Raw genomic sequence first — 22141 nt, forward strand, 5'->3', positions numbered from 1 at the left:
TAAGCATTAGGACCTGAGTTCAATCCCCAGCCCCTACGAGAAGAATCTATATGTATCTTGTTTCATAATGCTTTGTCTGGATATTACTCTTATTCTTTCTTATTTGTTTGTTTGTTTTCTTATTATCCTTAAAGGCTTTTGCATATACATTGCTTCCAGTTTTATTTTTTAAATGGAACTTCTGTATCTGTAAATATATGTGTTACTATATCTACATGTGGTTCTTACGCTTTTTCTTTGCTTCTTTTTCTTCTGTTAGTTTGTTTCATCCTATCGTGGTTTGTTTGTTATTATTTTTCTTAATTTTTTAGGTGTCTGTATTCTAATGAAAGAAAGGGTGTGAATTTGGCTGGGTGGGTAGTTGCAAAAGATCTGGCAGGAGCTTTGGGAGGAGAAACTGTAATCAGAACATATATGAAATGTATACTTCAGTTTAAAAATAAAATATTGCATAGCTGCTTTAATAGACAATAAAAAAACAAATCTGTATGTGCTGACACATACTGTAACCCTAGGGCTGTAGCTGTGGGAACAGGGAGATCCCTGAGGCCTATTGCACAGCCAGCCTGGCTAACTGTTGGGTCTCAGGCCAAAGACTCTGTCTCTCAAAAAATGTTTGTGCTCCTGAGGAAAGATATCTCACGTTATCCTTTAGACTCCACACGTGCGCGTGCGTGCGTGCGCGCGCGCGCGCGCACACACACACACACACACACACACACACACACACGAGAGACAGAGACAAGGAGGAAGGAAGGGTGGGAGGGAGAGGTCTAGAGCAGATGGTAGACGGAAAGACACTTCTTCCCTTTGCTGCTGGAAAAGATAATAGCTCTGAGTTGAGCTACAGAGAACTCTTGATTGTGTTCTATCTGGTACAAGCCTGTGGAGAGAGAGGTCTTTCCCAGGTGTCTTCTCTGAGGTTTTACAAAGATCTTCCTGGGTCTGTAATACTAATAATACATTTGTATTACTATGCTTTACTGGGATTCTGTCCAAAGTGGGCTCAACGGACATATTGAACTAACTAGCTTTGCTCATCCAGAAATGATGTCACTATCTAGAGAATAGCTATAGTGAGTAAAAGTGGTGCTCCCTGCACCTACGGGTGGTTATAGACAAGCTTGTTAATCACCTGCCTCTAGGAACAGTCTGTCAGAGAACAGGGAGACTGATCCAATAATTCCATTGACAGTTAATATCCTCAAAGATTTCAGTTCACATACTTGTCTGGTGAAGAATGCCAACACATCTAGAAATTCAGTTTTTAAGTTACATAGTTTTCTGTCAGATGTCATTGTTGATACTCCAGGAGAAAGGCAGTTGATCTTTTTGTTTCTTTCCATCTGGGTTATGATACTCAGGAGCCTTCCCTGGCTTGAGGCTGTAGTGATGTAATAGATTTGGCTTTCATGCAGACTGCTGTATAACTTGCAAAATCCTTCAGGGCAGAATCCCTAACTGTGACCTAATTTGAACGTTGTCTAGCTCTTTCATCTCCTAGGTAATTAGTTCCCTGTAAACTGGGCAGGGCTGAAAGAGTCCTTAGGATCAGTAATTTTCCAGGAGTGACTGGTTCTAAGTAGGGATGTGTTAACAGGGATGATTCACCAAAGTCCTTTCTTGGTAACAATATTTTGATTTTTCCCCTCTACTACAAATGCATTTTATGTAGTATTTTTCCCTCCAAAATTATTAGAGTCAAAACCACAAAGGTAACTTATCTCTCATACGCTCTGCTTTATACCTACCAGGAGATCGGTATTCTAAAGTCCATCTTACCGATTACTGATGTTGGAATAAAATATATGTTTAGTAAGATCACCACTACCAGAAATATCAAGTCGTGGTCACAATGGCAAGCCTTTTCTCCTCAGGTATTTTCAAGGTGTTCTGTTCCACCTTGCACCACTTCACGAGAGGGATGGGTCAGATCTATGAGGTCAGCAGCTGTGGCAACAGGGAGCCTTCTGAGCCGCCCTACGGGATGCTAAGAACCTTTTTCATCGCCGCTGAAGAGGTAGAATGGGATTATGCCCCTAACAAAAACTGGGAGTTCGAAAAGCAGCACTTGGACGCAGGAGGGGAAAGGTACCATGGGCGAAGCTACGGCTCTTCGGTGGGAATGCGCATGCTCTGTGGGCCTTAGCACCCGTGGAAACCAAGTGGCTGGGCTTTATGTACATAGTTCCACAGGCAGAGACTTTTCTTTATGAGCACAGAGAATTAGAGATGCTTCTGTCTCCTCACTTGGAAGTAGGTCAGAGGCTATCCTGGGGGCCCCAAAGTGGATTCCCGTACCGCTAGTCCCCAATCTGTGGCTGAGGAGTTGGATGGATGGATGGATGGATGGATGGATGGATGGATGGATGGATAGGTGGATGGGAGGATGGATGGATGGATGGATGGATGGATGGATGGATGGATGGATGGATGGACAGATGGGTGGATGGGTAGATAGGTGGATGGATGGATGGATGGATGGATGGATGGATGGATGGACAGATGGGTGGATGGGTAGATAGGTGGATGGATGGATGGATGGATGGATGGATGGATGGATGGACAGATGGGTGGATGGGTAGATAGGTGGATGGATAGATGGATGGATGGATGGATGGATGGATGGATGGATGGATGGATAGGTGGATGGATGGATGGATGGATGGATGGACAGATGGGTGGATGGATGGATGATTGATGGATGATGGATGGATGGAGGGAAGGAGGGATGGATGGGTGGGTGGATGGGTAGATAGGTGGATGGATGGATGGATGGATGGATGATAGATGGATGATGGATGGATGATTGATGGATGATGGATGGATGGAGGGAAGGAGGGATGGATGGGTGGGTGGATGGATGGATGGGTGAATGGGTGGATAGGTGGATGGATGGATGGATGGATGAACTTTTTAATGAGAATGAAGATGGAATTGTTAGAAGAAGAGTGGAACGCACAACAACAGTGGGGCTGGGAAGAAAAATGAAGCAGGTGAGGCCGAGAAGGTATGTGGACCTGGGTGAGAGGATGGGCTGCTATAGACTCAGTGGTGGAGGGAAGGGGAGCATAGGAAATGGTGCTGTCAAACATGAATCCCAGTGGGGACATTCAAGGATGAACTAAGGCTATTGCCTTGAGAGAGATTCCTGAGTCAGGGAGGGAAGAGCAGATAGCCAAGCTACCCAGCAAATCTGAAAGACTGACACTTCCTTGAAGTGATGCCAGCCAGGATCACACGTTAAAGCATCGGCAATGCTCAAGCCACACAAAGGTCTGTCAGTCCTAGTCCTTCCTCTACTGTCCTAGTTCTGGAGTCCAAGAACCAAGCTTCCCTGGGGCACAAGGAAGGCTTCGGCACAGTCTGCCAACTTCCCCTAAGTTAACACCTTCTGCTTTACAACTCCCTGCTGCTTGGATATAACTGCCTTGGTATGTATATGGGGCCTCCGTGGGAAGAGCGAGGGCGTTCAGCTAGTCTGCGGGAGAATAAGAGCTGAGCACCCATCTTCCCGGGGGAAACCCATGTTCTCTCTGGCACGCCACACTGTCCTTTGTACTTGCACTTGCCATTGCTTTTAGCTCTATACCAAGCTCTCCTTCCCACCCAGCTCCTTCATGTCCGCAGTGCAGACATCTCTGCACACTGCATCCCGTAAGCTCAACACATCGGTCTCTTCTATTACTTATCAGCCTTAAGAAAGCTATTATGCTGCTACCTTAGACATAAAAACCTATACTTCTGTGTGTACTTCTGCCTCTGGGGCTCTGAGCTTAACAGCCCAGAACAACAGGAAGGTGCTGGTAGGAAAGGGGGGTAAAATGAATTAACTCCCCACTATTCTGGTCAGTGACCATAAGCCAACCAAAGTGATGTGTGATGAGGATGCAGCCATATGTTTGAATTGTACCAAATGTTATAGTTTTGTCAACTTTATATGAAGAACGGGGACAGTGAAATGACTCAGTAGGTAAGCGGGCTTGCTGCCCAAGCCTGATGACCCGTGTTCAATCTCCATGTTCCACAGTGGAGGGAGAGAACCAACTCCCAAAAGTTGTCCTCTGACACCACACCTAGCCCCACACAAGGCATGTGCACGCCCTGTGGTGCACAGCCGCAGTCTCTCTCCACTGATAGGAGTTGAAGGACCAGTGCTCTCCACACCAGCTTTTGTGCCCGTGATGTTTTTTTCAGTACTGAGGATCAAACTGACACCTCCTACATCTAAATAAGCACTCTACCACTGATAACACCAGGGTTTGTTTAAAACAGGATCTCCTTAAGTTGCCCAGGTTGGAATTCACTTTCTAATTCCCCTGCTTCAGCCTCTGGAGAAGCTTGCAGGTGTATAGACCACATCTCTGGCTTGTGCATCCAGTTTTGCCCCACTTCTTAATACAAACCATCTCTGAGACATTTATTGCTTTGACCAGCACCTCCTCCCTATCTGAATTTCTTTAGAGTGTGCCAGGAAGACATCAGGATTCCTGACAGGCAACACATGGACCCACTGGCACAACGTCAGCATCAGTTTTGTGCAACAAAAGTAAATCTGGAAAAGTAGATCAAGTTGTTAAAGAAAAATGAAGTTATTGTGCTAACACTCTTGAGCTTTAAGACCAGTATGTATATAATTTAATAATCCCAGGGCTCGCTGTAATGAGTATCTACCGAGCAATAATGACACACCAGGCGTCTGCTTAGACTTTTATAAACAATTTGTCATAGTGGCCTCATGGCACACATGACTCAGTCAGTTGGCATCTCCCAGCATCAGATGTGATAAAGTTCTTATATAGCAACTGATGCACGCCTTTTGCATGGAGGAGAGCTGGGAAATAGCAAACAACACAGCTCTGGTCTGTGCCAGTCACAAGCACAGCTGAGACCCAGACCCACAGATTATGTATAACATAGGCTCTCTCTTTGCAATGAGTGTAGTCTGGTCAGAGGTGCATATATGTGTTATTGAATGTCCACTGGACAGACTGCTGATGAGACTGTGTGGAGCACAGAGCAGGGCTTTCGCACACTGAATCAGTGGCCCGAAGGGTACTGTGGATCCAGCCAGAAGGGAAGCAATCTTTAATGGAGGGGAGGTTCAGTGATAACTCACAGCCTATCTCGGGGAGTGTCGGGGGAGGGGCTTAATGGAAGCTACCTGGAGGATTTGGTCTTTGAGATAAGGTGTGGAGCATAAGATGGTGAAGAAGTAGGAAGTAGCTCTTCACAGAGCAATGAACATGTCCAAAGATAGGATGGGTTGAGGGCTCCCCAGGCTAAAGAGAGCAAATACTTAAAATGACCCTTGTGTCTGGGAGTTACAGTGACAGCTAGTCAGGTTCAGAACTTAGGGAAAACAGAAAGTGCAGGGTCTGAGACAGACTGAAAAAGTCTGAGAGAGAAGCACTAAGAAGTTTCCCACAAGGAAGAGAGGGTCGGACTTGGAGCAGACCACTCTGTCTGCACAGTGGAGAGAAGGAAGGAAGTTAGGTAGATGGCATGGAGAGCCATGCAGAACTGTGCTTAGATTAGAACACAGGTGGTTATTTGGGGACAGGTGGAAGGACATTAGACTCACCCTATTTTAAAAATGAAACTGATCTCTTTTTTTTCTTGGAGACCTTATCTCAGTGTGTAGCCCAGTCGGGTCTTGAACCTGTGTCAGCCTTCCAAGCAGCTGGGGTTATATGCATGTCACTGCACCCAGCTGTTCCTGAGTTTTCTTCTCCATATTTTGTGACCTACATTGGTGACAGACACAGAGAGCTTCCCCTTACTTTTCACCAACTTCATCATTTACAAGTGTGCCTACTTGTTAAAATCTGTTTGTTGCAGTCCACTCTCAGAGAGTGGTGTGAAAGGCCAGCTTTCCAGGAAGGTGCTGGGGACACACAGGGAGAGAGCACCACCCCAGAGCATCTCCAAATCACTCAGAAACACTTGAGGTTCCTGTGACAATCTGAAGATATCTGAAGAGCTTCGCAAATATCAGTGGCCTGGCGAAATGTCCATTAAAGCAGATCAGAGTCCTGATTTGGCTCGGCTGTTGTGAGCCAGTGTTCTTGGCCCGTTTCACGCCATAGCTTTTGCATTTGAGTGCCTTATGATGTCCTCTGTTAGAAAGAAGAGGGGTGCAGAAGCCCTCTCTCAGGTCCCCAAGCACAGTAGTGCTGGGATGTGTTTATGGGAAAAAAAAATAGAAGAGAAGCTTCATTCAGGCAGAGGTGAACTGAGGTCAATGTTAGCACAACGCAGACATCTGTTAGCATGTCTTTGAACAGCTACACATACAACTCACCATTTGGGTGGGTCTCTAGAACATGAAAATAACAAGAATTACTCATTTGCATACAACTACATTCATAGTATATACCCTGCAGGTTTGCAGTGGGCGGAGGCAGCCATAGGAGTGGGGGGCTGGGGGGAGGAGTGCCTACAAAGGGTATAGAAGGATGGCCGTGAAACCTGGAGGATTTCAGAGCTGAGGAGGGTGTGTGTGTGTGTGTGTGTGTGTGTGTGTGTGTGTTCGACTAGTGCCAGCCAGAGAAGCACAGCCTCTGTTAGGATTCTCTGAGGTTAGCCCAGTTTAGAGCCTTGCAGCCAGTGACTGTAATGGTTTCCAAGGGTGGCCATGGGTCTGAGCTGGGTTCCTCTCATGAGGACCTGAGGAGCTCTGAGGTGCTGATTTCTAGCCATGCTCTCAGAGGTGGTGCAAAGGCCGACTCCCCGGGGAGACCCTGGTCCCAGCTGGGGGAGCATCACCCCAGATAACAGCCACAGTCTTCCCATCTTCTGACAACCTTGATTTCTAATGCCTCTTCTTTGCAGACATGGAGATATATTTATGAACCACACTGAAAACTGGATTGGCTCTCAGTACAGGAAGGTGGTTTATAGAGAATACACAAATGGAGAATTTGTGGAAATCAAAGCTCGGCCACCTCAAGAGGAGCACCTTCAACTCCTGGGTATGGTGGATTTCAGCCTGTCAGCCCCAAGTGTGGGTGTCTCTGTCTTCCCTCTCCGTCTTATCCCCACCTCTCACACACACCACAGGATCCTTGCCATTAGGGTAGTCTACCTGGTGTTTCACACTTTCTCCTGCCTCTCTATTGAGCTGACACATTTTCCTTTTAAAAAGTTTCATGACTCAGGACATCAGGCAGAGTGTCTGTGAGACCCCCTTAAGGTCCTGGCTCACATGTGCACAGAGACATAGAACACACTATAAAACTGAGAAAGAACGAAAAGGAGCCTCCTTGTGTGAGGAGGGTGACAGGTCCTGACCTGACCCCTGGGCCTCAGACCTGACTAGGCATATGATGTGCATGGACTCTGGGCTGGCTCGTGCCTCAGTTGTATGGCTGGCCATTAACAATGCCTGCCCGTCCTGCTTTCCTCCCTCACTTCCTCCTCACCTGGGAGCCACTAGACCCACCTACCTGAAAAGATTTTTAAGGCTGAAGGCTAACCTAAAGGGTTTTAGAAATGCTTTCTAAACCACAGGTAACTTTGCAAGAGTGGTTTACACAGGCCAACAGCCTCACAGTGATTAGGTGCTCCCCTCCTCGACCCCGCCATGTTCTGTTGACTCACCAACTTGCTTGTCACTCCACATGAGCAATCCATGAGTCACACACTGGAGCTCCAAGTGTGCACAGAGCTCCAAAGAAAAAGGTTGGGCTAGCTGAGGGGCGGGGCATGCTCCCCAATTGCCCAGCTTGATCAGTAACAGAGAAAGAGTGACTTAACATTGCAAGTTAGAAGCCCCAGTCTCTCCAGCGGAGTGTGAGGACCTTTCAGTCAGCTGCAGCTTAGTGTGGCCTGAACTCCCAGAAACTCATGGGCATGCACAGGTCCACATCTGTCCACCACTGCTATGTGTCCCATCACACAGCATTGTCAGCCAGAAGGCATCGGTTTGTTTTTTTTTTTTTTAAACCAGTACAGCAAGGCTTCTGCAGTGGCTTGTGCATTAAATCGTGAACAGCAATGATTTAATGTGTGCAAACTCTCTGAACTATGCCCACGCTTACTGCTTAAACACATAGCAGTTTCTTTTTTACTTCTGAAGATAACTATAGTTCAACAAAATGTAAATGTATTAACAACTTTAGCCATACCTCTCTAAATCAAAGCCGGGCTTGCTTCAGTGCCAATGGGTGGTGACACACCACTTAGCATCTAAGTTTATCTCTGGATGAATGTCAAACACTCTAAATGCTGAAGGGGGACCCTCAGGGGTCAGGTGGGTGTTGCTTCTACAAATGGAGTCTGCACCACAAAGCTGGGCCTGGCGAAGATGACTGTGAGCCCCACGCTGGATCTTGGGGTGTTTCCCTAGCACTGCAAAGCAAGAGGCACTCGGTACAACCTCCATCCCTTCAGCCAATGGGGGGGCTCACCTGCACAGACACACAGAAGCCGGCTGCTCTCAACAGGAAAGTGAGCGTGTGTATGCTCAAAGCATCTGACACAGTTTCATTTTGGTTGCAGAGACTAAAAACCAAAAACACCCTGACAACAGCAGCCTAGAGGAGAAAGCCTTTATCTCAGCTCACAGTTCCAGGCTACAGCCTCTTATGATGGAGAAGACACAGCAGCCAGAGCTTGAGACAGTTTGGTAACATCACATCCACAGCTAAGAGCAGAGAGGAATGGATGCATGCTTAGTGCTCGCTAGCTTCCTCTACTCTCAGACAGCCTAAGGCCCCAAATCTGTCAACTTTCAGGCTGCCTCCTTCTATCAGTTAAGGTGATAAAGACCATCCCCCACAGGTCAGCTTGATCTTGGCAATCCCTCATTAAGACTCTTCTCAGGTGGATCAAGTTGCAGTTAAACTAACCATCACAGTACCCACAGAATGAGAGTCAGCACTGGACATGCATTAGCGATGACTGATGTTACCTGCTCATCAGGTAACAGCCAGCCCAGAGTCCATGCATATCATACCTGCTTGACTACCTACCCATCATCGCATGGAAGCCTCATCATTCGTAACAAATCCACTTATCAGATCATATGCAATTTTAGGTTCCTTAAGGTTTGGTACAGGTATTAGCAATAGTTACTTTTCCGTTGCTGTGAAAAAAAAAAAAAAAAAAAACCACCATGACCAAGGCAACTTATATAATGAGGTGTTTATCCAGGCGTATAGTCCCAGCATGCTAAGAGTATATCAGGGGAGGGAGGCATAGCGGCAGGCTGCAGGCATGGCAGCCAGAACAGGAAGCTGAGAGCTCACATCTTTTAGGGCAAGCACAAAACAGAGAGAGCAAACTGAAAACAGTGTGAAGATTCTAATCTTAAAGGCCATCCCTACTGGTGTATTTCATCAATAAGGCCTACACCTCCCAAATAGTGCTAACCAACTGGAGACCAAGCATTCAAATGCCCAAGACTAGAGGGGACACTTCCCATCCACTGACCGTAGATTACAGCTGAAGCTCTGCTGCTTGTTAACAGTAAGAAGAATTTACTAGATACTTGGTTTTGTTGGAAAGAAATAAACTCTATGACACACACACACACACACACAATTCTATTTAATGGTCTTATGGGAATAGTCTTAGTGAGCCCATTCTGCAGATGAGGAAATTGAGATTCTGATTACATGACTTACCCAAGGCCTTCTGTTAAGGGAAGGAGGAAGAGTTTGAACTCAGGCAGGTCAGCTAAGCATGTCATGATATTTGTAATGTACTGGTTGTATTTTGCCTTTAGGACCAATGATCCATGCTGAGGTGGGAGACTCCATTCTCATTATCTTTAAGAACAAAGCCAGCCGACCCTACTCCATCGCAGCCCAGGGTATAGAGGACTCAGACAGTGGGAAACTCCTTGATGTGCCTGTCACAAAGCCAGGTAAGTCATACCAAAGTCTGCTCCATCCTGATGAGACACCACGATCTCCTCTTCTGGTCTCTGAGGTCCATATGTCTCTCTGCTTAGTCTGAGGGTATGAATTCCTTATGTATCCAATGACCCAGCACTGGCAATAGGGCCCTGTCACAGACCTCACAGTGTAGTCAGAAATATCCGTGGCAAACACATACTTAGTGCTACCTTGTGTCAGAGATCATGTTCCACATTTGAAATTAAAAAGTAACAACTAGGGCTGGAGCGATGGCTAAGAGCACTGTCTGTTAAGAGCACTGTCTGTTCTTCCAGAGGTCCTGAGTTCAATTCCCAGCAACCACACAGTGGCTTGCAACCATCTGCAATGAGGTCTGCTGATGCCCTCTTCTGGTGTGTCTGAAGAGAGCAATGGTGTACTCATATACGTAAAATAAATAAATCTTTTTTAAAAAGAAAAGAAATAACCAGAACTCCTTAATGCATCCATTGAACAATCCAACAATGCAGATGCCATTTCACCAGTTCAGAAGTCATTAGTTGTAGTGTCCATTGCTATGTTACCTGTTACAAAAACAAGAAAAGAAAGCACACTATCCATTGAACTATAACATGTTAGAAATTTAGTGATACAGTCTAACTTCAGGTATGTTTGATGTGGAAGTTTTACCCTTAGAGCTGATGAAATATGTCTGGTTCTGTCACTCAGATGAAGGCACAGAACAGCAAATTACTTGGCAGGGCTCTGGAGAATGATGACGGAAACCCTGTTTATTTGACTCCAGGCCCCGACCTCTTCATCATGTATTTCTCTGAAGTGACTAAGATGAGCTGAGGCAGGAGAAGGGAGATGAGATGAACAATTTTGATGGTAACATAGGTTATACATCATAATTTCTAAATGGTGACCAGTTTTATTTTAAATATTCACATGAAGGTTTTTGTATGGTCATAAATATTCAACTCTTTTGAGTACATACTAGAGAACCCAATCACTGGATTGTGTGGTGAGAATATGGGAGTTTTTAAAGAAACTGCCATCTGCCTTCAGAAGTGGCTGTGCTGTTTTATGCTCCCACCTCGAGTGAGAGGGCCTCCTTGTGCCGTATGCTCACCAATATTTTCGGTTGTAGACTTTGGTCGTTCCAACAAGTATATGGTGTTATCACCTCATTGCTTTAATTTGCAGTGCCCCAGTGACATATGACGTCGATCATCTTTCCATTACATAGGGTAATATGGGAGGCAGAGACAGGAGAATCAGCCAGAAATTCATAGGCTAGCTAGCCTCAAGTATGTCCCACAGCAGAGACAACAAAGCAACAGCCTCAATAAAGTGGAAGGCGAGAGAGCTGACTCCTGAGTGTTCTCTTCTGACCCTGCACACACTGTGACACACACTGCCTGCACTCTCACACACACCCCGTCAGGCACACGTACACACATACAGTAACAATAGATACATTTTAGAAATAAAAAGTAAACAGACACTATCAATTAAAAAAAAAAATCAAACCATTGTATTAGTTACTTTTTGTTGCTGTGCTAAAACACTATGCCCAGGGAAAATTACAGAAAGACGACTTTATTTGGGCTCACAGTTCCAGAGGGGCAAGATATATGACATTGGAGGAGGCATGGCATCAAGCAAACGGAGTGGGAAGTTGAGAACGCACATCTCCAGATGCAAACAGAGCCAGGCAGAGCAGACTGGAGTGGGGTGAAGTTAGGAACTCTGAAAGGCCACCCTGAGTGACGGACTTCTCCAGCAAGGCTCCACCTCCTAAGAGGTCCATAGCCTCCTCAAACAGTGCCTCCAATTGAGGAACAAGTGTTTAACTACAGAAGCACGTGGGAGACTTACTCAGCCCTCCACAGCCGTCCATTCAACAAACATTTACTGAACATCTTTACGTTGCCACTGGGCAAACAACGGCTTATTCTAGTTTAAATAACACCACACCCGCAGCCACTTGCTTTTCTGAAGTTAAACACCAGCTGTTTGTCTCATCACGCACAAGGCAAAGGGGCTTCAAGGAGCCGTAATAGAAATCACATCCAAAGTTGGATTACTACCCACTGTTACATCAGCCAAGAAACTGAAGTTACACCAAAGTATCACTTCTGTTTCGCTTTCTGTACACAAGCTAAGGCAAAGGTTTATTGTTCTTACTGGATGGGAACAAGATGTGCTTAGTTCAAAGGAACCAATGACTTAAACTAAACTTTCAGTTGGGTCTTCTGCAATGTGGCTATCATGGTAGCTAATATGAATATATGGCTCAAGGCGCAATATGGAGCCTACTCATAGGGGTGTATACATTTGTTATCAAAGCATAAAAAAAGCCAACTGGGTGTGGTGGTGTGTGCCTACAGTGTAAGTCCTCAGGAGGGTCAGGTGAGCGTGCTCAAGTCTGAGGCCAATGTAGTCTGTCAGCAACAACGGGAGATGAACCCTGTCAATTGACCTCTTACCCCCTACACGGCATTGTTGCCTATACCACTCAAGGAGTCCTTTCCAGAAGCCTCCATGTGGGTGTAGCATGGATCATGACTTTTAAATAGAAAAGAATTTTATGACCAGCATGAAGCAAAGTTGGAGTTCCTTAAGAAGAGGACAGAGCTCACCCAAGGAGTTGGGGGTGAGCTTCTCCGGAGACATACTAACGCTCAAAGTATCTTAACCACAGCTACGGATATGGTTTTGTAGCTTCTGCGTTCAATGATGTAGTTTTCAACCACCTTCAAAGGTTAAGCAAAGTTTAAAGATTCTGCTTAAACGATCTGTTGTGCTTAGTTCACTTGTCACAAAAAAATTCTCGTTTTGATTTGGAGACGAAACTGAAAGGTGGTTTGTGGTATGCTGTTTGGGTTTATGGGGGGAGGGGTGCTGATAAAGCTAAGGTCAAAGGTCACAGGGTGTAAGACATTCTGAAGCCTGGTTCTTTAGCTGTTGAGACTCTTGTTTGAGTTATCTCTCAGAAAACAAGAGTATTGACTCCACGAAGGTAGCCTGTATAGTGGGTTTTGTTGTTTGTGTCACACCATGTGACTGGGGGGGAGGGGCTTCATTCCCTTCTGTGTCCTGATTTTAATCTATTCAGTGCTACCTAAGGAGACTTTGCTTCAGAAAACAAAAACACAAGTTAACAAAAACACAAGCACAAAGTTAACATTCATTGATTACCTGGAGTGTAGTACCATCTCCATGTAACTTATATAATTTCAATTAATCCTTACAAAAAAAATCCTAAAACATGGGGACTAACCTAGTTTTCTGGTAAGGAAATTATAGATCAAGGAATCTAAGTACTTTGTCAAATATCAGTTAAATGGAAAGTTCCAGCCAGATGCGGAAGTGCATGATGAGAAGTTGGGAAGCTGAGGAAGAGGAATGTGAGTTTGAGACTAGCATAGGTTATATAGCAAGACTCTGCCTGCTGCCCCTCACACACACACACCCCAGACCATTCCATAGGGTAGATATTTGCAATTACGCCTCTCTTACGCTGGTCCTAGCTGCATTGCTCAGTCCTGCATGAGAAGCTTTCAAAACGTTGGTGCTCAAATCACAGCCTCACAATATTCTGACTTCTTGATCTGTAGGGAGGACTGAGGAGGGAGGAGGACTAAGGAAGGAAGAGGACTGAGGAATGAGGAAGATTGAGGAGGGAGCACTCAAAGGTCCCTGGCAACTCTCATTTGTGTAAATGTTAATTTTAACATAAATATACGCTGTAAATTAATATAGCAGCTTTTTACTTATTCTAGCTAGTTCCCCAATAACAAAACAGAGAAACCAAGATTTATTTAATCAAGCTTTGCTGTAATACCTGGACAGTTAGTGATCTATTTTAATCCTCTAAGCTAATCTGGCCACCTCTCAGCCAAAATCCCCATAATACTTGCATTTAGAGCCTTTCATGCTTCAGCTGAACTCTCATGGTGTCTCCTCTCCTTCCTCCTCATGTCTCAATCTGTCTTCTTCTCCTGGCTGGTGGAAGTCCCACCCTATTCTCTCTTCTGCCCAGCCATTGGCTGATCTGGTTTTATTGACAAGGCAGAGAATAAATGGTAAGCATTTTTTACACAAACTTTAGGCAGGAGATTCTTGACATAAGCATTACAATGGTGTTTCAGGATTGAAGCAAGATTTGTGGTCAGAGAAATCAGCATGTGAGTTACACAAGGATAACCTTTACAGGGTGCACAAAAACATTATGCTTATACCTTTGGCCTCCCTTTTCCTGTTTCTTGGCAAAATATTTTGGTAAAGTAACTTAAGGAAGGGTGAATTCTGGCTCACAGTTCCAGGTTCCAGGTCACTTCTGAGAAGTCACCATAGCAGAAACATGAGGTGACTGGTCACATTGCATCAATGGTCAGGAAGCAGAGAGAAAGGAATGCTGTTTCTCAGCCTGCCTTCTCCTTTTCCATTTGTCTAGGATCCCAGGCCATGACATAATGCTACCCTAAATTACTGTGGGTTTTCCCACGCCAGTTAACCTAAGCAAGGTATTCCCTCATGGACACGCTCAAAGGTTAACCTAATCTAGATAATCCCTCACAGGTGTTCCTGGCACCCTGTCTCCTAGGTAATTAATTCAAGGTCCTCCCAAATTGGCAATGTTAGTCCTTATGGTACCAGAGGCTAAGACTGAGACCCTTGAGGACGGAGTGAACCGAAGGATAGGCAGGAAAAAAGACACAAAACTGAAGCAGAATAAACAGTGCACTGTGAAATACATCTTTACATCCTGAATGCTAATTGACAATAAAAACAGGCAAACTAAAGGAAGGATGGAGCCTGAGATCACAGAGATAAGCTCTGTCCGTTGGAAACTGTAGGAATCAAGGTATAAGTTTTATAAGAGCATTATCTGGCACATGAGAAACTATCTCCACTGACTAGAATATTTAAAGACTTGTTTGTATTTCTTCAGGTAAATCTAAGAGCCAATTTTAATTTTCTCTTTAATTTCAGGAGAAATAAAAACTTACAGATGGAATGTCCCAAAGAGATCGGGTCCTGGGCCCTCTGATCCCAATTGTATCCCATGGGTGTATTATTCAACAGCAAACTTTGTGAAGGTAAGGTGGAGGGAGGAACCAGGGTTTGCAAGGTGACTATTGGAACCACCTCTATCTGGTGGGCCTGTATCAAAGGGAGATGACTTAGAACAGGGCTCTCAAACTGTAGTCCACTGGTCAAATCCAGCCGCATACACCCATCAGTACCATCCATGTGTGTAACAGAGGCAGCACAGTCCACAAAGAAGCAGCAACAACACTAACTTAGTATATGCAATGCCTTATAACTGTTTTAAGTTTGCTAATTGCTGGTATAGGAATGTAAAAATGAAATTATTTCATTTCCATATATGAAACCTTCAAGATAATTTGAATCACACAGGAATATGCCAGTCTGAAAGGAAACAGGTGTTCCACAATAAAATTCGTTCAGGATTTTAGGACGTGGAAAATCTTTTCCTCTCAATTACATTTATGTACGTGTGCCTAAACACAAGTGCATGCCACAATGCACGTGTAAAGGTCAGAGGTCAGCAAAGAAGTCAGTTCTCGCCTTCCACTATGTGGGTCCCAGCAATAAAACTTGGGTCATTAGGCCTGGTGGCAGGTGCCTTTCCTGGCTGGGCCATCTCATCCCACTGGCCCCTCTGTTCAGGCTGAAGGACATCCAGGGCTCAGGACCAGAAGCACATCCCAAACTTAACTAAAACTATGGAATCTCTGGATCATACATAGTCTGAGAACTAACAAGCAAAGACTCAATGACGACTTTGAGTCATATACCTGTTGTACACAAAATTACAGTAGTGTTTAATTACGCATCATAAACCAAAGTCCAAACCAGAATCATATCCTATGTAAAATATAATCATTTTTAAAGTGAGGGGTCATCTTCCCCTTTCCCTTAGCGGCATATTAGACATTATAAATTAATGTCCTGGAGTTTGAAATATGCACACAGATCATTTGGAAAAGTACGTCTGTATATGGGAAGTGTGGAAAGCTTGTTTATTCAATTATCCATCTCAAACATATTGAGTACTTGTGATATACAAATTGCAACTGACAGTGGAGTGAGCCAGGCCAGAGAAGAGAGCGTCTACATTGGGATGGTGACAGGTGGGATGGGGTATCACATTAAGCCACCCATTGAACTTGGTTACTTGTTCTATCCAGGATACATACAGTGGTTTGATGGGGCCTCTGATCACGTGCCGAGAGGGGGTGCTGAATGAAAAGGGAAGGAGAAGCGATGTTGACTACGAGTTTGCTCTGTTGTTCCTGGTCTTCAATGAGAATGAGTCATGGTACCTGGATGACAATATCAAGAAGTATCTCAACAAAGATCCACGGGATATCAGGCGCACAGATGACTTTGAAGAGAGCAACAAAATGCATGGTAAGGAGAAGACTGTTGGTGAGACATCCCTGGATGGTACCCCAGCCCCTCTTCTGAGCTCCTGTCTTCCCCCAGGGATGTCAGGAGAAAGCCCTCAGAAGCCCTTTCCAGACCAAACCAGCCTAGCCACTATGGCTCTATCCAATTGTTTAGAGACTCAGTTATGCTTACTGTAGTTCTTAGAAAGTGGAACATTAAGAACTCAACAGATACAGATTCAAATAGACTCAGCATGTCTATGTATGTATATAAATATACATAATATATACATAAATACATATTTGATTTATCCATTACATATACATATGCTTTACACATACATACATGTGCTAGATACTCTTTGTCTACTCATGTATAGAATGAGATAAATCTGAATCTGACTTTTCACCAGCACACTGTCTACTCGAGGTATAGAGGCACTCGGTATAGATGAATAAGCACACTGTTACTCGAGATACAGCCCTGAAAGACAAACTCGGATGTTTCTTTCCCCATCCCTATATGTGAAGATTTCTTGGTTATCTGAATTTTGGATCTAGAATAGTGGGGCCATTGACAAGTGTGAGTGGCTGGCACCTATCTCTCGGGCAGATAAGAATACTAGTGGCCTGGCCCTTGAACCATTACTACCACTGGGTAAGCGGCACCTGTCCTCTACTGACTGAAGGTATTCCGTCTTCACGTTCTTAGCCATTAATGGAAAGATTTTTGGAAACCTCCATGGTCTCATAATGACTGAAGACTCGATGACTAACTGGTATTTGCTGGGCATCGGAAGCGAAGTGGACATACACACGATCCATTACCACGCAGAGAGCTTTCTGTTCAAAGTAAGTATGGGAAGGTGCTCAGACAGGACTTTGAAGGAGCACTCAGTGCATCTCTGACAGGAAGGGACTTAGTTGGCAGTAAGTCCTATGGGAGGTTCATATTAGAGAACAGAACAGGGTGGCCACACCTTCTTCTGGTGGGTATTTTCAATGTCTGTATCATTTCTTGTAACCCACCAGCCTCTCTGAGTTTCAGATGAGAGTTTTGCCATCAGTGATCTGGTCATAATTGGGGCTACCCTGGAGTATATTGAACTCCCATGGGGTTTGTGGATTCCCCTGCTCCTTCCCTCCCCTCCCTCCCCTCTGTTTCCCTCCTCTCCCCTTCCATTCCTGCCCTTCTTTTCCCTTTCCTCTCCTTCCTCTTCCCTCTCCTCTCCTCCCCTTCCCCTCCCCCCTCTCCTTCCCTTCCCTCCTATAACTTCCTTCTTTCTTTCCCTGCCTCCCATATCTTTCTTTCTCTCCTTGACTAGTTAACAGAATAGCCCTATCTAGTGAAGGAGATCTTTGAGCTCCAGCTTGGGCAGGTTCAGCTCAACTCTTGCCCTAGAGAGCTAGGATGCACCATGGGCGACTGTCTGCCATGTGGGCAGAGCCACCTGCAGAGCAGCATCGCCCTCTGAGCTGTTTAAAGATCACACCTCATGTATGTTCAAGGGTAAAGTCCAAACAGCCTGTCAGCTCAGGTTCTGCTGCTCCTTACAAGGAAGTGGAGAACATAGCCATCCGAGAGGAAGCAGGACCAGCCCATGCTATCATACAGGGGTCAACAGCGATCGACTGCAGCATCTGTTTCAAAGCACATCGACATCAGCCAACAGTAGTTTTCAGAATGTGGCCTTTTCAAACGCACATTTTTAAATGTTAGATGGTAAAATTATATAAAAAAAAAGTTCATCACACGTTATGTATATTTAAAGTGAAGGTTTAACTCACACTGCACAAAATCCCACTTACTGTAAGATTCTGAGTATTTGTAAGCACAAGCAGAGGTCTAACCAGCCATCCCAGAAATCCCAGAGGATTTCCCTCACTGCCCACCCAACCTCAGCTTTCCTTCACCCCCTCCCCCGCCGTAGGTCACTCCAGTGACCCAGGCTGAACATTTGGCGAGTACTGCTCTATTTCTGTCTCTGCTGCCATCTGAATGTTTCCCAAAGTCACATGTTGGAGACTTGATCTCCAGTCCTTGCGTGTGGCAGATGGAGCTCGATGGCAAGTGACCAGTTTCAAGATAGAGTCCTGTCCTCCAGAATAAAGAGATATCAGTCACACGACTGAGGCTGCAAACTTGAATTCTTGCTCTCTACATCATGTCCTTGTGCCTTTAGGCATGGGACAGTGCAGCAAAAAGTGCCTACTAGGTCAGGCCCCTTCATCTTGAACTTCCAGCCTCCCAAACTGCAAATAAAACATCCCTTTTCCTGGACCTGCAAAACGGCTCATCAGGCAAAAGCGCCTGCCCTGCAAAGCTGATGGCCTAAGTTTGACCCCAGGACCTACAGTGTAAGGAGACCCAATTCCCTGGAGTTGTCCTCTGACCTTCACACAAGCATTATGGTATCCATATGCAAGCATGCACACACACACTAAAATACTAAATTCTAAAAACAAATTAAACATAATAAATTATTACAATGATCTCTAGAGTTTCAATATTGTGACCATCATGTAGAAAGAAGCCATGCAGCTTGCAATATCTCCAGTCCAGCAGAGGAGTTCAGTTGCACGCATCTCCTATGCGTCACAAGTTTGTTTCACTTGATGGCTGGGTTGTGGTTCATCATATGGACACAATGCAGTTTATTAATTTTTCCAATAAGAAACATGAGAGGGTCTCCAAAGAGGGTCAAAGTCATTATAAACAGATGCACACATTTTTGCATGGGTCTGTTTTTATTTTCTTGACAAAACGTGCAGATTGCTAAGCCCTGTGGTAAATGTGTGTCTATAAGAGTCTGCCCAGCTGTTCCTGGTCATACTTGTGTTTGGGATTTTGTTTCTCTTTTCCCCCATTGGCCAGTTTGTTCTGTACTAGTCATCTGTACTAGTCATCTGTACACTTAGCATCATCTTGAGTTTCCACCTGCCATCTCTACACACACTTTGGCGAAGTTTGTAAGTTTTGTGTCTTTCTGTGCTTTATTTTAACTGATACATGACAGTCTAATTTATACATATTTCTGGGCTATAGTGTGATATTCCCATTCTTGTACACATGGAATGATATGCAAATAAATTATTTGCATAACCAATATGCAAATCAGAGTGGAACCATCTGGCTCTCCTCAAACATCACAGTCCTGTCACCTTGCCTTTTAAGTATGCAGTACCTGGTCATTATCTGTAGTCAGCCAGCCTAATAAGACAGCAGCAGAGCTTCTTGCTTCTGGCTGTACATGCTGGTCAACTCTCTCCATTCCTGAGTCTCCTACGCTTTCAGCCTCTGAAAACAACCACTGTACACTCAGTGATTACTTCTGAGATCAACTTCTTTACAGTTCACTAAGAAGTACTTTTTATTTAAATCAGTAAATTCAGTTCATAAAGGGACTTTGAAAGCATTCTTTGGCCTCCAGTTTCTAGAAGAGTCTGTTTAGGGTTGCTATCACTTCTTTATATCTGTGATAGAAGTTGCCAATGAAGCCATTTGGACTTCTTGGAAAGTGTTAATATGATTTGTGTTTATTTTTTAGAATCAATACTATTCATGCTGCCCACTTCTTTTTCAAATGTTTATTTTATTGGTCAGGAGTGGTGGTGTGCATCTTTAATCCCAACACTCCAGAGGTAGGAGCAGGAAGATTTCTGTGAGTTCAAGGCCATTTCTGATTCTACAAAGTGAGTTCTAGGGCAGCCAGAACTATATAAAGAGATACTGTCTCAAAAAGCAGACAGACAGACAGACAGACAGACAGACACATAATTATACATATATGAGCTTTTGCCTGTATGTATATTTGTACACATATGGGTATGCCTGGTGGCCCCAGAGTCAGAAGAGGGCACCAGATCCCCTAGAACTGGAGTTACAGATGGCTAGAACAGTACCATGGATGTGCTGGAACTTGAGCCCAGGTCTTCTACAACAACAAGTGGCCTTACCACAGAGCCATCTCTCTAGTCCCCACCTATTTCTTCTTGAATGGTCTTTCATGGTTGTGTCCTTTCCAATTGTTTGCAGTCTATAAATTGTAATCTGTGAACACAGAGCTGTTTGTTTGCAATATTTGCTTTTCACAGTCAGGTCTTAGTGGTGTTCACCTTCCTTCCCCATATCTGTGGTTTCTGTCTTTCCAAACTTTGTCACTCTCATCCCTCCTCCCCCATCCCATCGGTCAATCTGTCTGGAGATTTGCAGTACTGCTTCACTGCTGCATAACAAATTACTCTATAACTCAGTGGCACCAAACAATAAATACTATCTTGTTCTATCAGGGTCAAAAGTCTGGAGGAGTGGGCTAGTTGGCTTGGAGTTAGTGTCTCTCATGAGGCCTAATCAAGATACCTGGGCGTGTCAATGGCGTTGTCAATGGTTTGATTGGGAGCACAGAATCCAGCTTTGGGCTGACTTAGATGTCTGTGACTGACGGCTTAATTTCCTCATCTTGTGAGTGTGATGATTGTGGGTGTGATGATTGTGAGTGTGATGATAAGGGAGCCAGCTTCACCCAGAGTGACTGATCTAAAAGACAAGAGAATAAGAGAAGAACTAACACATCAGGTATATCCTTTATAGCTTTCTTATCCAAAGGATGCTTCCTCTACCATATACCTTATTCCAAGCACAGGCTAACCTCATATAATTTAGGAGGGGAAGCCTGGAGATTGTGAGTATCAGGATAGGAGGGTTTGAGGCCATTGTAGACAATGGTCACTACAAGTTTACCAAAGTGATCTGTTAAAAACAACAACAACAACAACAATAAAAAACAGCTTTACTTTTTCTCTCTACTGTGCCGTTCTTACTTTCTTTTTTTTTTTCTTTTTTTGTTTTTTTTTTTGGTTTTTTTTTATGAATATTTTTTTTATTTTTTTATTAGATATTTTATTTACACTTCAGATGCCATCCCCTTTCCCCATCCCCCCCTTAGAAAACCCCTATCCCATGCCCCCTTTTCCTTTTTGCATTTATACATTTTTTTTTTAAATAATGTTAATCATAAGCGTTATAAGTTTGGAATTGTTCAATCAGAGGTGTAACCCACTGACCAACCTAGATATAACAACTATCTTTGACTGGTGGAGATACATGAATATCTGCCTCCCTGTCTCCCCCCTCTTTCTCTCTTTCATCACCTAGCTTCTCCTCTCCTCCTTCTCCTCTTCTTACTCCTTTTCTTCCTCTCAGTACTCCTCCTACCTTAACTCCTCCTACACATCACCCATTCTTATTTTCATTTCTGTTTCTGCTATTGTTTTCATTGAGTTTTGCCTCTTTCTATTTCTCCCCCTCTGCTCACTGTGTTTATTCACTTTTTTTTCTTCTTGCCATGCTGAGCAAAAGAAGCCACAGATGAGATCTTTTGACTTTCGCAGATAGATAAGTCCTACCGAGAAGATGTGTATGATCTCTTTCCGGGGACATTTCAAACCATTGAGCTGTTTGCTGATCACCCAGGGACGTGGCTTCTTCACTGCCACGTGTCCGACCACATTCATGCTGGCATGGAGACTACCTACACTGTCCTCAGGAACATAGGTACTGTTTGTCAGTGATGCCAGCTCATGGCACCAATCTTCCTGTAGACCTGGAAATCAGGAGGCATGAGAAAAACACAGGTACAAACCCTGACGGGCTCAGAGTCAAGTGAGAGGGACAGATACGTGGATATGTGACCACAACGAAAGATGGACAAAAATAGAGTGCAAAGCACAAGGGTCCAGAGCCAGTAGGAGGAGGGGGTGTGTGTGGGAATCTGGGTCATGAGCTTAAGATGCTGTGATCTAAAGAGGGATCTCAGTGGATGAGCAGAGATAGGGAAGCTGAAGGGGGTGGTACTTGACACTGGTATGAAA

The 22141-nt window shown here is 44.5% G+C and overlaps 1 protein-coding gene across 2 annotated transcripts in view; it reads left to right on the top strand.

The window, feature by feature from the left end:
* Hephl1 (hephaestin like 1) overlaps nt 1-22141 on the top strand; it is a 63833-nt gene that overhangs the window by 39394 nt on the left and 2298 nt on the right. Inside the window, exons 12-18 of one of the 2 annotated variants that reach the window (XR_013107758.1) lie at nt 1878-2091; nt 6835-6974; nt 9731-9871; nt 14847-14953; nt 16070-16292; nt 16983-17122; nt 21662-21904. Coding sequence is in view for 1 of the 2 variants with exons in the window: in XM_076926030.1 (XP_076782145.1) it covers nt 1878-2091; nt 6835-6974; nt 9731-9871; nt 14847-14953; nt 16070-16292; nt 16983-17122; nt 21662-21824 (1128 nt within the window). In the remaining variant the exon portion in view is untranslated. The remainder of the gene's footprint in view (nt 1-1877; nt 2092-6834; nt 6975-9730; nt 9872-14846; nt 14954-16069; nt 16293-16982; nt 17123-21661; nt 21905-22141) is intronic. The other variant, XM_076926030.1, reaches the window with a different exon arrangement.

Source organism: Arvicanthis niloticus, chromosome 27, assembly GCF_011762505.2.
Source record: "Arvicanthis niloticus isolate mArvNil1 chromosome 27, mArvNil1.pat.X, whole genome shotgun sequence".
Lineage (NCBI taxonomy): Eukaryota > Metazoa > Chordata > Mammalia > Rodentia > Muridae > Arvicanthis > Arvicanthis niloticus.